General features: G+C 35.7%; 1 protein-coding gene across 5 annotated transcripts in view; it reads left to right on the top strand.

The window, feature by feature from the left end:
* Positions 1-12,795, top strand: part of SCAPER (S-phase cyclin A associated protein in the ER) — a 505,210-nt gene that overhangs the window by 256,804 nt on the left and 235,611 nt on the right. For all 5 annotated transcript variants that reach the window (XM_053223692.1, XM_053223691.1, XM_053223689.1 and 2 more), the window contains one exon: positions 4,916-5,042. In XM_053223692.1, the coding sequence (XP_053079667.1) occupies positions 4,916-5,042 (127 nt within the window). The remainder of the gene's footprint in view (positions 1-4,915; positions 5,043-12,795) is intronic.

Raw genomic sequence — 12,795 nt, 5'->3', positions numbered from 1 at the left:
TCAAAATCTGATGCTTTTTTTTGAAAGGGGCTATATTATTTGTGGTACTTCTGTGGAGGCAGGGAATAAAACAGAGGTTTATCTCATGTTACCAAAGCATCCCCTTGATTTGGCATTCTTCCTTGAAGGGTAGGTTCATACGAATCCCAGATTTGATTTACCTCAGGGTGAAATACAAGCCTCTTGTATTCTGTGAATTAAAATGGTCCTTGTGCCTCCCTAAGTACCCCTGATTTTCAGTGGAATGTGAACATTCTTGGTAAGAATACTGCTAGATTCATATGCATCCATGGCTATGGCTGGATATTTAGTTACATGGTGTGCAGGCTTTATTCAGCCAAAAGCTGAAGTGGCTACTTATCTGTCACACAATAAACTTCATTGCCAATATTCCTCAACATGATAAGGTCAGTAACTTTAATCGGATGGGACTCCAGCCCATATTCGATTAAAAGGGAAAAGAAGTATGTTGTTCTTATTCTGTGTCTGTGTTTTTTATATTCCCTTTTTCCTTGTGTTAGATTGAGACCTTCTGTCAATGAATAGTAATAATAGTTGATCATTTATTGAATGTCTCCTTTACTCCTGAATGGTGTTAAGTACATTACATTATTTGTCTCTGATCTTCAAAAGCTCTGAAAGGAAAGAAAAGGAGATATATATAAGATAAATATATATATATTACACGTATAAAATCTCCACTTTTAAGGTGAAGAAATTGAGATTCAGAGTAGTTAAGTAATTGTCCCAGAGTTTATATATGTGGTATGTACTGGAGCCAGAACTCAAGCAAAGGTATGTCTGATATTAGAGTTTATATTCATTCTTTTGACTTATCAAAGTAAACTTCGTATGGATAGCTTAGATTTATTTATTTTTATTAATTTATTGTTATTTATTTTTTGGCAATGTATATATATATATAAATTTATTGTCAAATTGGTTTCCATACAACACCCAGTGCTCATCCCAACAGGTGCCCTCCTCAATACCCATCACCCACTTTCCCTTTCCCCCACACCCCAAAACCCTCAGTTTGTTCTCTGTATTTAAGAATCTCTTATGATTTGCCTCCTTTCCTCTCTGTAACTCCCCCCACCCCCGCCCCGGTCTTCTGTTAAGTTTCTCAGGATCCACATAAGAGTGAAAACATATGGTATCTGTCTTTCTCTGCCTGACTTACTTCACTTAGCATAATACTCTCCAGTTCCATCCATGTTGCTACAAATGGCCATATTTCATTCTTTCTCATTGCCAAGTAGTATTCCATCGTATATATAAACCACATCTTCTTTATCCATTTTTCAGTTGATGGACATTTAGGCTTTTTCCATACTTTGGCTATTGTTGAAAGTGCTGCTATAAACATTGGGGTGCAAGTGCCCTTATGAATCAGCATTCCTGTATCTCTTGGGTAAATTCCTAGCGGTGCTATTGCTGGGTCATAGGGTAGATCTATTTTTAATTTTTTGAGGAAGCTCTACACTTTTCCCGAGCGGCTGTACCAGTTTGCATTGCCACCAATAGTGCAAGAGAATTCCTGTTTCTCCACATCTTTGCCAACATCTATAGTCTCCTGATTGGTTCATTTTAACCATTCTGACCTGTATGAGGTGGTATCTCAGTGTGGTTTTGATTTGTATTTCCCTGATGAGGGGTGACATTGAGCATCTTTTCATGTGCCTGTTGGCCATCTGAATGTCTTCTTTAGAGAAGTGTCTATTCATGTCTTCTGCCCATTTCTTCACTGGATTGTTTTTTGGGTGTGGAGTTTGGTGGGTTCTTTATAGATTTTGGATACTAGCCCTTTATCTGATATGTCATTTGCAAGTATCTTTTCCCATTCCATAGGTTGCCTTTTAGTTTTGTTGGTTGTTTCCTTTGCAGTGCAGAAGATTTTCATTTTGATGAGGTACCAATAGTTCATTTTTGCTTTCAATTCCCTTGCCTTTGGAGATGTGTCAAGAAATTGCTGCGGCTGAGGTCAGAGAGGTTTTCCCGCTTTCTCCTCTAGGGTTTGATGGTTTCCTGTCTCACATTCAGGTCCTTCATCCATTTTGAGTTCATTTTTGTGAATGGTGTAAGAAAGTGGTCTAGTTTCATTCTTCTGCATGTTGCTGTCCAGTTCTCCCAGCACCATTTGTTAAAGAGACTGTTTTTTTCCATTGGATGTTCTTTCCTGCTTTGTCAAAGACTAGTTGGCCATACATTTGTGGGTCCAATTCTAGAGGCTCTATTCTATTACATTGGTCTATGTGTCTGTTTTTGTGCCAGTACCATACTGTCTTGATTACAGCTTTGTAGTAGAGGCTAAAGTTTGGGATGGTGATGCCTTCCGCTTTGGTCGTCTTCTTCAATATTACTTTCGCTATTCGGGGTCTTTTGTAGTTCCATATGAATTTTAAGATTGCTTGTTCTAGCTTCGAGAAGAATGCTGGTGCAATTTTGATCGGGATTGCATTGAATGTGTAGATAGCTTTGGGTAATATTGACATTTTAACAATATTTATTCTTCCAATCCATGAGCACAGAATGTTTTTCCATTTCTTTGTGTCTTCTTCAATTTCCTTTATAAGCTTTCTATAGTTTTCAGCATACAGATCTTTGACATCTTTGATTAGGTTTATCCCTAGGTATTTTATGGTTCTTGGTGCAATTGTGAATGGGATTAGTTTCTTTGTCTTTCTGTTGCTTCATTATTGGTGTATAAAAATGCAACTGATTTCTGTACATTGGTTTTGTTTCCTACAACTTTGCTGAATTCATGTTGGATAGCTTAGGTTTAAACTGTAGTTCACCAGTGCCTTTTTGAGCTGCATTTGCTGTTGTATTCTTTGAGAAATTTAACATTTTTACACAAATATTACTTAGGTGAAATTGTATTCTGTGGTATTATTTATTTGTGAAGAAAATTTCCTTATTTGAACTGACTAATATGGTTTGGAGACAAAAGCAGATTTGAGATCACAGGCCTAACCCCACTAATACCTTTTACCAGTTGTGAAACCTTGGGAAAGTCACTGAATTTGCCTGAGCCTTGGTTTCTTCATTTTTTTCAAATGGGAATAAGACTAATGGACATTGTTTTCATAGGATTATATAAGATCATATACATTATGTTGTAATATATGGATATTATTAAGACTAAAGAAGAAATTTCTTCCTAGCCCATTCATCGTTAAATACCTGTTGAGTGCACTTATGTAGAGATAGCACATTGGGTGCTGTTAATAAGGCAATGAATAGGTAGACACGAGCCGTCTTTCATGAAGTTAATACTATGCTTCTGTACTGTTCAGTATAATATCTCCTAGCTGTATGTGACTATTTAAATTATTAAGATTAAATGCAACTTAAAATTCAGTTCCTCAGTCTCACTAACTATACTTCTGGTGCACAAGAGCCACATTTGGCTAGCAGCCACCATATTGTACAGTCCAGATATGGGACATTCTCATCATTGCATAAAGTTCTGAATGGGAAAGGCTTGTGATGAGTGCTTTGAAGGAATAGTCAAATCAGAGAAAGTAATGTTGGAACTGAAAACCTGAGGATACATAGAAATTTTCTAGATAATGTGGAGGTGAAGGAAGCATTTCAGAAGGAATGAATGAAGAGCATTTGCAAAGACACTGAAGGAAGACGAAGAGAGTTAATTTTGATCCAGAAAGACTTCATGTACACAGAGTCTGTGTGGCAGGATTCGCCCTACATGGGCAGAATCGGTCTTCTTTGATTGTAATAGGAGAGGCAAAGGAGAGTATGGGTGAAATATAGGTAGGCTTGTAGGTTTTGTGGCAGAAAGTAAAGATTTTCTTGTTCTAGTAGTTCCATTTTCACTCCGAAATGTAAGATCTTCTTTTGAAAACAAGAGGGAGAAAGGAAAGGATGGAGTTTTGAAGAGAATGGATAATGTATGAAGCAAGCCTTTATGGAGAGTGAGCAGATTAGACAGATTTAGTAAGATCCTGAATCTATAGTCATAGGAAGATCAGAGATGGAAAAGGCTTGCTAGATGGTAATTATCCAGCTAAATAAATTAATACATCACGACACTGAGAGTGGTGCCAGCCCACAGTAAGAGTTAAATATTAGTGATTATCACCACTGCTGCCATTTGACTGGTAGGAGTAACAAACAGAACAACAGAAAGGGAATGTAGCATGTTTAGCAGAAAGTGACTATAATCTTGGCCTACAGAATCTATCACAGATAAAAATGGAAGTGAGACAACAGGGGGATGATGTATAGGGGAGAAGTGGAGAGATCTGGAAGTGTTTCTGGTGAATATCTGTCAGTGGGCTACTTAAGCGAGTAAGTGGAAAGGAGAAGAGGATTGCTCAGAGTGAGGTACATGAGACAGAAGAAGTAAGGGCCACAAAGAAATACTACACATAGTTCACTTGCAGGAATCCTACAGTCTAGGTAACGTGTTTATTTTTTGGTGAAAAGCAAATGTTGCTCTGTCGTCTAAGTAAATGACATCAGCAGTGGCAGGCAATCTCCAAATTACTTGTAAATTGGAACATTTTGAGAGTTTACAGTGCTTACAAAATGATATCCAAGCCTACCTTGAAGATATAAATCAAAGTATGAAAACCTGCTGAGTTTCTTATACTCATTTTCTCTGCCATCATTGCCTCACCTTCTCCCCATCTGCAGTTCTGTTCTAGTTTAAGTGTCGCACAGAAATTGATAGTAGCAATGTCCTAATCTAGATGGACAGTACTGTCCTCTAGTTCTGTTTTGTACCATGAGGACTAGGAATGGTTTTGTTTGTTCCTCCCCAAAGGTGTTCTGTGAAGCACTTTCTACTTCAATAATGAAAGTAGCTTTTGTTTCAAAAGGTTTAGGAAAATGAAATATTATAGTCTAATTCATTAATGTCATTCTTCCCTTTCATTTTGTATTGAAGACTTCAGCGATTAGCCAAAGATCTTCTAAAACAACTACAAGTACAAGACAGTGGCTCATGGGCAAACAATAAGGTTTCTGCTTTAGATCGGACCCTAGGCGAGATCGCTAGAGTATTGGAAAAAAAGGTATGTAACTAATCTCTGGCCTTTGGCCTTAATCTTCGTGATTCTTTCTCACTATGACAGGACATAGGATTATAAGGCTGACGCTCACTTATGCATTTCTTCTGGGTTTCCAAAAGCTGGTCAACCACTGATGGATTGTTTTTTCCTTTTGTTTCTGATTAATTTGGTATAGTTTTTAGTCATTTTAATTGAAATCCTCAACAGCAAAAACAAGTCATATTTTTCCACACACAAACAAAATAAAATAAATTTAAAAGGAATCACAGTAATAAAGATATACAATTTTATGCCAGACAATGTAAAACTTTAAATTATAAAGCTCATAAATCACAACCAGATTTCCATAAGCACCAATTTCCTTACTGTTTCCAAAAGAAGATTTGGCAGTTTTCTTTAATGACTTAGAGTCATAAATGTTTTTGTGACAGTTAAAACATTCTTAATGATCTTTAAATGATCTTTATTATTCACTATAGAAAACTTTAAATATATCAAGAAGAAATAAACTCCCTATAATGCCCACTGTCGATATTTTATTCTATTTTCTTTTAATCTTTTTACTGGACATTTCTTACATTATTTTATCTGACTACCTGTATCATGAATATTTTCCTGTGTCTTTAAAAATTCATTGTAACTAAATGAACATACCATAGTTTACACAATTTATATCACTTTGGTGGTTTCTAATTTTTCTATCTGATGTAATAGCTATCTTTGTTTATTATCTAAATTTTTTTTGTTTTTTGTTTTCTGGGTATAATATTTATAACATTTGAGATCTACAAAAAGGATGTAGTGACAAAAATAACCCAAATGTAATGAACACCTGTGAACTTACCATGAAACTTAAAAACTAGACTGTTCCCAGTACCTCTGTGGTTCCCAATGCGATCCTTCCATATCCCATTCCTGTCTCTGCTTCCCCTGAAGGAAATACTGTACAGTATTAAGGCAGTATCTTTTCTGTCTTTTTTTGTTTAAAAAGAAGAATATTTCTTTGGTTTTTAAGAGCTTTATTTCTTTATCAAATGAATGTTTTCCTAAGTAATATATTACTGTTTTGCTTGTATTTGAACTTTATAAAATATACTGTAGACTTCTGTCAGTTTTTCAATCAAAATTATGATTCTAAGTTTTATTTAGGTTTACGATGTAGCTGTTTTTCATTCATTTTCTCTGCTGTATAGTGAGTACTTCACTGTGTTAATTATAACACAGTTTTTAAAATCTCTTTTCCTGACATGGACATTGTTTTTCAGGATTGAATTCATTCAGGGTTGAATGTGTATGGGGGTGTGTGTGAGAGAGAAAGAAAAAGAGATTAGAAACAGTGCTGCTCAGACACTCATGTATCAGAGCAAATGAGCAAGAATTTCTCCAAAGTGGGGAGCCTTAGACTTTAGTCTACATCAGAATCACCTAGGACTTGTTAAAACACACCCCACCTTGGGTTTTTGACTCAGTGGGTCACAAGAATTTGTGTTTCATAGGTAACACTGATGCTGCTGGTCCAAGGGTCGTATTTTGAGAATCATTGCTCTTGTCTAGGACATATGCCTCAGGGGTGGAATTACTGGGTTTTTAAGCATATGAATGACTACCTTTACAAGATAGTGTTCAGCTGCATTTTGGCATCAGACAGTACAGTCCTCTGTAGGAACTAGAGCAGCAGAGCCACAAAGAGTCAGTTCTTCAGTATAACACATCCCTTTCAGAGTGTCGGAGAGTTCAGAGACTGCTAATCGTCAGACGTGTGCTAGATGGAGTGTTTGGAGGCTTGATATGCTTTAGAAAAATGTCTGTTTTTTAAATTAGCACATACTAATTATTTTTATTTTTATAAAGGGTAATTATACTTCGGACTACAGTTTACTTGAAGATACCACCATGTGCACCTTATCTCATGAATATTGTTTTAGATTGAAGTGATTACAGAATTTTTGAGGAAAAAGTAAAATGATCTATGTAAGAAAGGTATTCAGTATGAAAATCTAAGTAAAGTTATTCTGTTCACAAAGGAGCAATTTACTGGAATACTACTGATTCCTTATAATTTGGGGAAGAAAAATGTAGTCTGGCTCCCAGTCTAAATGGTCTGTGTCAGAAACCTTGCTGTAAAGCTGTCCTTAGAGTATACACTGCAGGACCACCTGAGAGTCTAAACTTACCTACAATAAGATCCTTTTGCTATTTTTATAACAAATCCTTTTTACTTAGCCAGGACAGACTCACTTTATGTGAAATTCTCTTCATAGAGTTACACTGACATTTCAGTGTAATTCAGCTGATATTTATGATTTCAGTCTAGAAATTGTAAATAACCATTCCTTTTTGTTTGGAAAACTGCCTGGAGTAACAAAATCATTAGAGCCAAAGCCAGGTACCCAGTGAAGGATTTGAAGACAGCCTAGAAGTGACAAGGGTGAGACTGGTGGAACTTGAGCAAGCACTCACTGAGGAATGGTGGGAGATGAATCTTGAGCTCTTCACCCTCCTAATTGAGATCTCAACACACTGATGCTTTCTGTTAGTGCTTTGATACAGTTTTGCTTAGATACTTTTTCTGAAGTTCTGAGAACTACGTAAGAACTAAGAGGTTAAACTTGTGATGTACAAAAACATTCCTGTAATGAGGGAGATCAGGAAACTGAGGAAACATGAGTATTGTCGTACTTACTCTTTGTCTCAGGTCCCTTCCAACTTTTTGGGTTCTTTGTTTCTGTTTAGAAAGAAAGAGTTTGTAAGCTGTGTTGCATATGTTACAGTTTTTAACAAATTCTACCTAGTTCTGTAAAAAAAAGTTGGTGGTCTAGGGTACTTGTACCTGTTCTACTAACAAAAACATTTAAAAATACAGGAAAAAATCAAAAGTAACTTTCTTAAAAGAATCAAATTGCTAAGAAGGAATTGAAAAATTACCAGGCCAAAGAAAAACCAAGAATTTGGGAAGTTGTATTCAGTTATAACTAAATGCCCCAAGGGGAGTTGCCAGGCTGGCAAATGTGAATTATGATTTGCAGGCCTCATGAAGTGGGGACAAAAGTAAAATCCTTAGGGCTGCCGAAGGTGTGAAATCTACTAGATTTTCTCTTAACAAAGATAGACTACCATAACCTATTCCATGATATAATCATAAACCCTCTCACCCCATCCTCTGAGACTGCAAAAGAAGTGCCTTGGTATAATGCAGAAGTTATTACTATAATCCAGCCCTGGTGTCGACTTGTAGCTCAAATTCACATCATCTGTATTATTTCAAATAGTGAAGTGAGTTTAAAGTAGTTCCAGATTGATCAGTGATGTCCCTAGGAACTTGGCAGAAGGAAATAGATGCAAATCCTCATTTGAAAAAGACACCTTTATCCTAGGCTTCAGATAATTTCTCTCAAATGACTTTATAAGAACAAGTAGCCACAGTCCAAAAAAGGGACACAAAACTAAATGAATCATTATGAGTAATAACTAGCTGAAACTGGAATTGAAAGACTTTGTAAATACCAGTTACAGATTATAAAACTATGTTTTTTTGTTTTTTTTATCTTTTAAGGAAATAAAAGGCTTGAAAATATCTTCAGTTATGGACAGAGTAGGTAATTCGGAACAGTTCTCCTACTGATGCCAATTAATAAAGCTAGGCAAAATGTAAACTGGAACTGAATTGCTAACAAAGTAGTGAAGAATTACAAGGCCAAGATCTAGGAACAAGGCATTTGGGGGCTGGGTACAATTAGTGATCCAAAAGAAGTGGATGAGAAGCATCCATTTTAGCCCAGGGCTAAAAATGGATGGGCTAAAAATGTTGGAGTCTAGGACTATCAGTGGTAGAGACTGTGGCAAAACCCCCATATTTTGGGTTGAAATCTGAAAGGGCTGCACTAGGTGAGAGGGTAGATTGGAAGTATGCCAATCATTGCACAGACCACAGCTCAACTTCAAATCATCTGGGTAGCTGAAAAAAGTAGTGACCTTGGATTGCTAAGACCTCCAGGTGCCTCACAGAAGTAAATGGAAAATGTACTCTGGAGGAAGATAATATCAACCTAAGTCTCAAATTATTTCATTAAATAAATTCAAATACAGTGTCTGACAGAAAAAGGTAATTAAGCACATAAAGGGGCAAAACAACATGAATAAAAATCAGTGGAAACAGACCAACAGGGGCTATACTTCCTGTGTTCAACAATATAAGTATTATTTTTTAAAACATATACCACATTTTAAAGAAAATAGAAATTTAAGAACTGAACATTTTAATGTTTATTTATTTTGAGAGAGAGCATGCATGTCAGTGGGAGAGGGGCAGAGAGAGAAAAGGAGAGAGAGAATCCCAAGCAGGCTCTGTGCTATTAGCACAGAGTCTGACTCAGAGCTCATTCTCACAAATCGTGAGATCATGACCTGAGCTGAGATCAAGAGTCGGATGCTCAACTGACTGAGCCAGCCAGGTGCCCCGATTACTGAACATTTTAGTAATCAAAATTAAGAAAATTATGCATCACATAACAGCAGAATAAATCCACTGAAGAAAAAATTAGTATATTCTAAGTCATAAGAATCTGGACTAAAACATGGAAAAATATATGAAAAATACAGAAAAGATTATAAGAGGCATATTGAATATAGTGAAGCATTTAATTTATGTATAATAATCCAGGAGGAAAGGAGAGAATAGGGCAGAAACAGTACCTGAAGTGATTATTATTTAGAACTTCCTAAAACTTAAAAATCAACCCAGAAATTCAAGAAACCAAATACATCCCAAAGAATACAAATAAGAAGAAACCCACACCTAGAGACATCATCGTGAACCTGGAGAAAATCAAATTACAAGCCAATCTTATTCATGAGCTTAGATTCAAAATTCCTAAACAGAATTTTAGCAAGCAAAATCTTGCAGTGTATGAAAAGAATGGTATATCACAACAAAATTGGATTTGTTCAGTATATTCAAATTTAGTTTACCATTGGAAAATCAATCAGAGTTTGTCATATTAATAGAAGAAAAGGTAAAAAAAAAAGATCTTTTGATCATCTCAAAAGATCCAGCAGAAGCATTTGTTAAATTCAGCATCAATTCATGACAGTAAATGAGGAATAGAAAGCAATTTTCTTAATCTCATAGCTTATATCTAAAGAAACAAAGTATAGCTAATATCATAAACTAATGAATAAGTTTAATAAGTCTACTAAGATACAGGAACAGTATATAAATATCAACTCTGTTTATATTATCATCCAAATATTAAGTATTAGGAGTGAATTGATCATGTTCATGGATTGGAAATCTTACTACAGCAATATATGTTTTCATCACAAATTAATTTGTAAATTCAGTGCATCTGCAATTAAAATTTTTTATATTATGAAACTGAAACTGTATTTTCTGGAAATTGAAACGCAGATTCTAAAATTAAAATGTAGGATTTCAAAGAACGGCCAAGACTCTGTTGAAAAAGAATAATACGGGAGGATTTGCTCTACCGTATATCAAAACTTACTGTAAAGCTCCACTATTTAAGATAGTGTATTGTTGGAACAAAGATGGCAAAAAAGAAGAATGGTTATATTCATAAGTAGCATGCTTGATGCATGATGTGAGGCACTTGTTTATGTACATAAAGAAAAAGGAGACACTACAATGCATTAGAGGAATGTATGGTCCATTTTGTGAATGATGCCATAATTCAGAATGTTGACCCAGAGTCAAGAAGATATTCTTCTTTATTATCTCCTAAAAGTCTGTTTTCACTTTTTACATTTAGGTCCATCTGAAATTAACTTTTTGATTATGATGTCAGGTGAGGTCAGCTTTATATAAAAAAACAGAAAATCCAATTATTAAAACATTCATTCTTCTTTTTCACCATCTTCAGTCCAACAACACACTATCTTAACTACTGCTTTACAGTAAGTTATGATCCTTTCAATAGAGGCAGAAGAAGCATTTGACAAAATACAGCATCCTTTCTTGATAAAAACCCTCAACAAAGTAGGGATAGAAGGAACATACATACCTCAACATCGTAAAGGCCATATATGAAAGGCCCACAGCTAATATCATCCTCAGTGGGAAAAAACTGAGAGCTTTCCCCCTAAGACCAGGAACACGACAGGGATGTCCACTCTCACCACTGTTGTTCAATATAGTACTGGAAGTCCTAGCCTCAGCAATCAGACAGCAAAAAGAAATAAAAGACATCCAAATTGGCAAGGAAGAAGTCAGACTTTCACTTTTCGCAGACAACATGATACTCTACATGGAAAACTCAAAAGACTCTACCAGAAAACTGCTAGAACTGATACATGAATTCAGCAAAGTTGCAGGATATGAAATCAATGTATACAAATTGGTTGCATTTCTATACACCAATAATGAAGCATCTGAAAGGGACATCAAGGAATCAACCCCATTTACAATTGCACCAAAAACCATAAGATACCAGGAATATACCTAACCAAAGAGATAAAAGATCTGTACACTGAAAACTATAGAAAGCTTATGAAAGAAATTGAAGAAGACACAAAGAAATGGAGAAATATTCCATGCTCATGGATTGGAAGAACAAACATTGTTACCAAAGGAGTCTACACATTTTCAGTGCAATCCCTAACAAACGAATACCAACATTCTTCACAGAGCTAGAACAAACAAATTCTAAAATTTGTATGGAACCAGAAAAGACCCCGAATAGCCAAAATAATGTTGAAAAAGAAAACCAGAGCTGCAGGCCTCACAATTCTGTACTTCAAGCTATATTATAAAGCTGTATTCACCAAGACTGTGTGGTACCGGCCCAAAAACAGACACACAGATCAATGGGATAGAATAGAGAACCCAGAAATAGACTCGAAAGACCGTCTCTTCAGTAAATGGTGCTTACACCATACACAAAAATAAATTCAAAATGGATGAAGGACCTAAATATGAGATAGGAAACCATCAAAATCTTTAGAGAAGAAAACAGGCATCAACCTGTTTGACTATGGCCGCAGGAACTTTTTACTGGACATGTCTCTGTAAGCAAGGGAAACTAAACATGAATTGTTGGGATCTCATCAAGGTAAAATGCTTCTGCACAGCAATGGAACAATCAACAAAGCTAAAAGGCAACTGACGACATGGGAAAAGGCTTTTGCAGATGATATATCAGATAAAGAAGGAGACAAACCATAAGAGACTCTTAAATACAGAGAATAAAATGGTTACTGGAGGGAAGGTGGGTGGGGGGATGGGCTAAATGGGTGGTGGGCATTACAGAGGGCACTTGTTTGGATGAGCACTGGGTTCTACTCCTGAAACCAATACTACAGTGTATGTTAACTTGAATTTAAATTAAAAAAAATAATTTTAAAAGTTTTATTCATCAAAAGACACCAGAAAAACTGTGAAAAGACAATATAATGTAAGAAGATCTTTGTGTATAGCTCACGAAGAAGTGGTATCCAGAGTATATAAGGAATTCTTACAAGTCAACAAGAAAAAAAGATGAACCAGCCAGTAGGAAAATGGACGAGATGACAGGCATTCCAAAAGAAGAACTCTTAATAGCCAATAAGTAAATACAAAGATAATCAACATGTTTAATAATCAGAAAATTCCAAATGGAAAACTCAATGTAATACTGTGATTCACCTTTCAGAATGGCAAAAGCTAAAGATTGAAAATACCAACTATTGACAAAGATCTAGAGCATTGGAATGGTCATACCCTGTGATAATATAAGTTAGTACTACCACTTTAGAAAGCAAT

Source organism: Acinonyx jubatus, chromosome B3 (assembly GCF_027475565.1).
Source record: "Acinonyx jubatus isolate Ajub_Pintada_27869175 chromosome B3, VMU_Ajub_asm_v1.0, whole genome shotgun sequence".
NCBI lineage: Eukaryota > Metazoa > Chordata > Mammalia > Carnivora > Felidae > Acinonyx > Acinonyx jubatus.
Note: the sequence above shows the minus strand (reverse complement) of the source record. Positions and strands in the feature narration are given on the sequence as shown.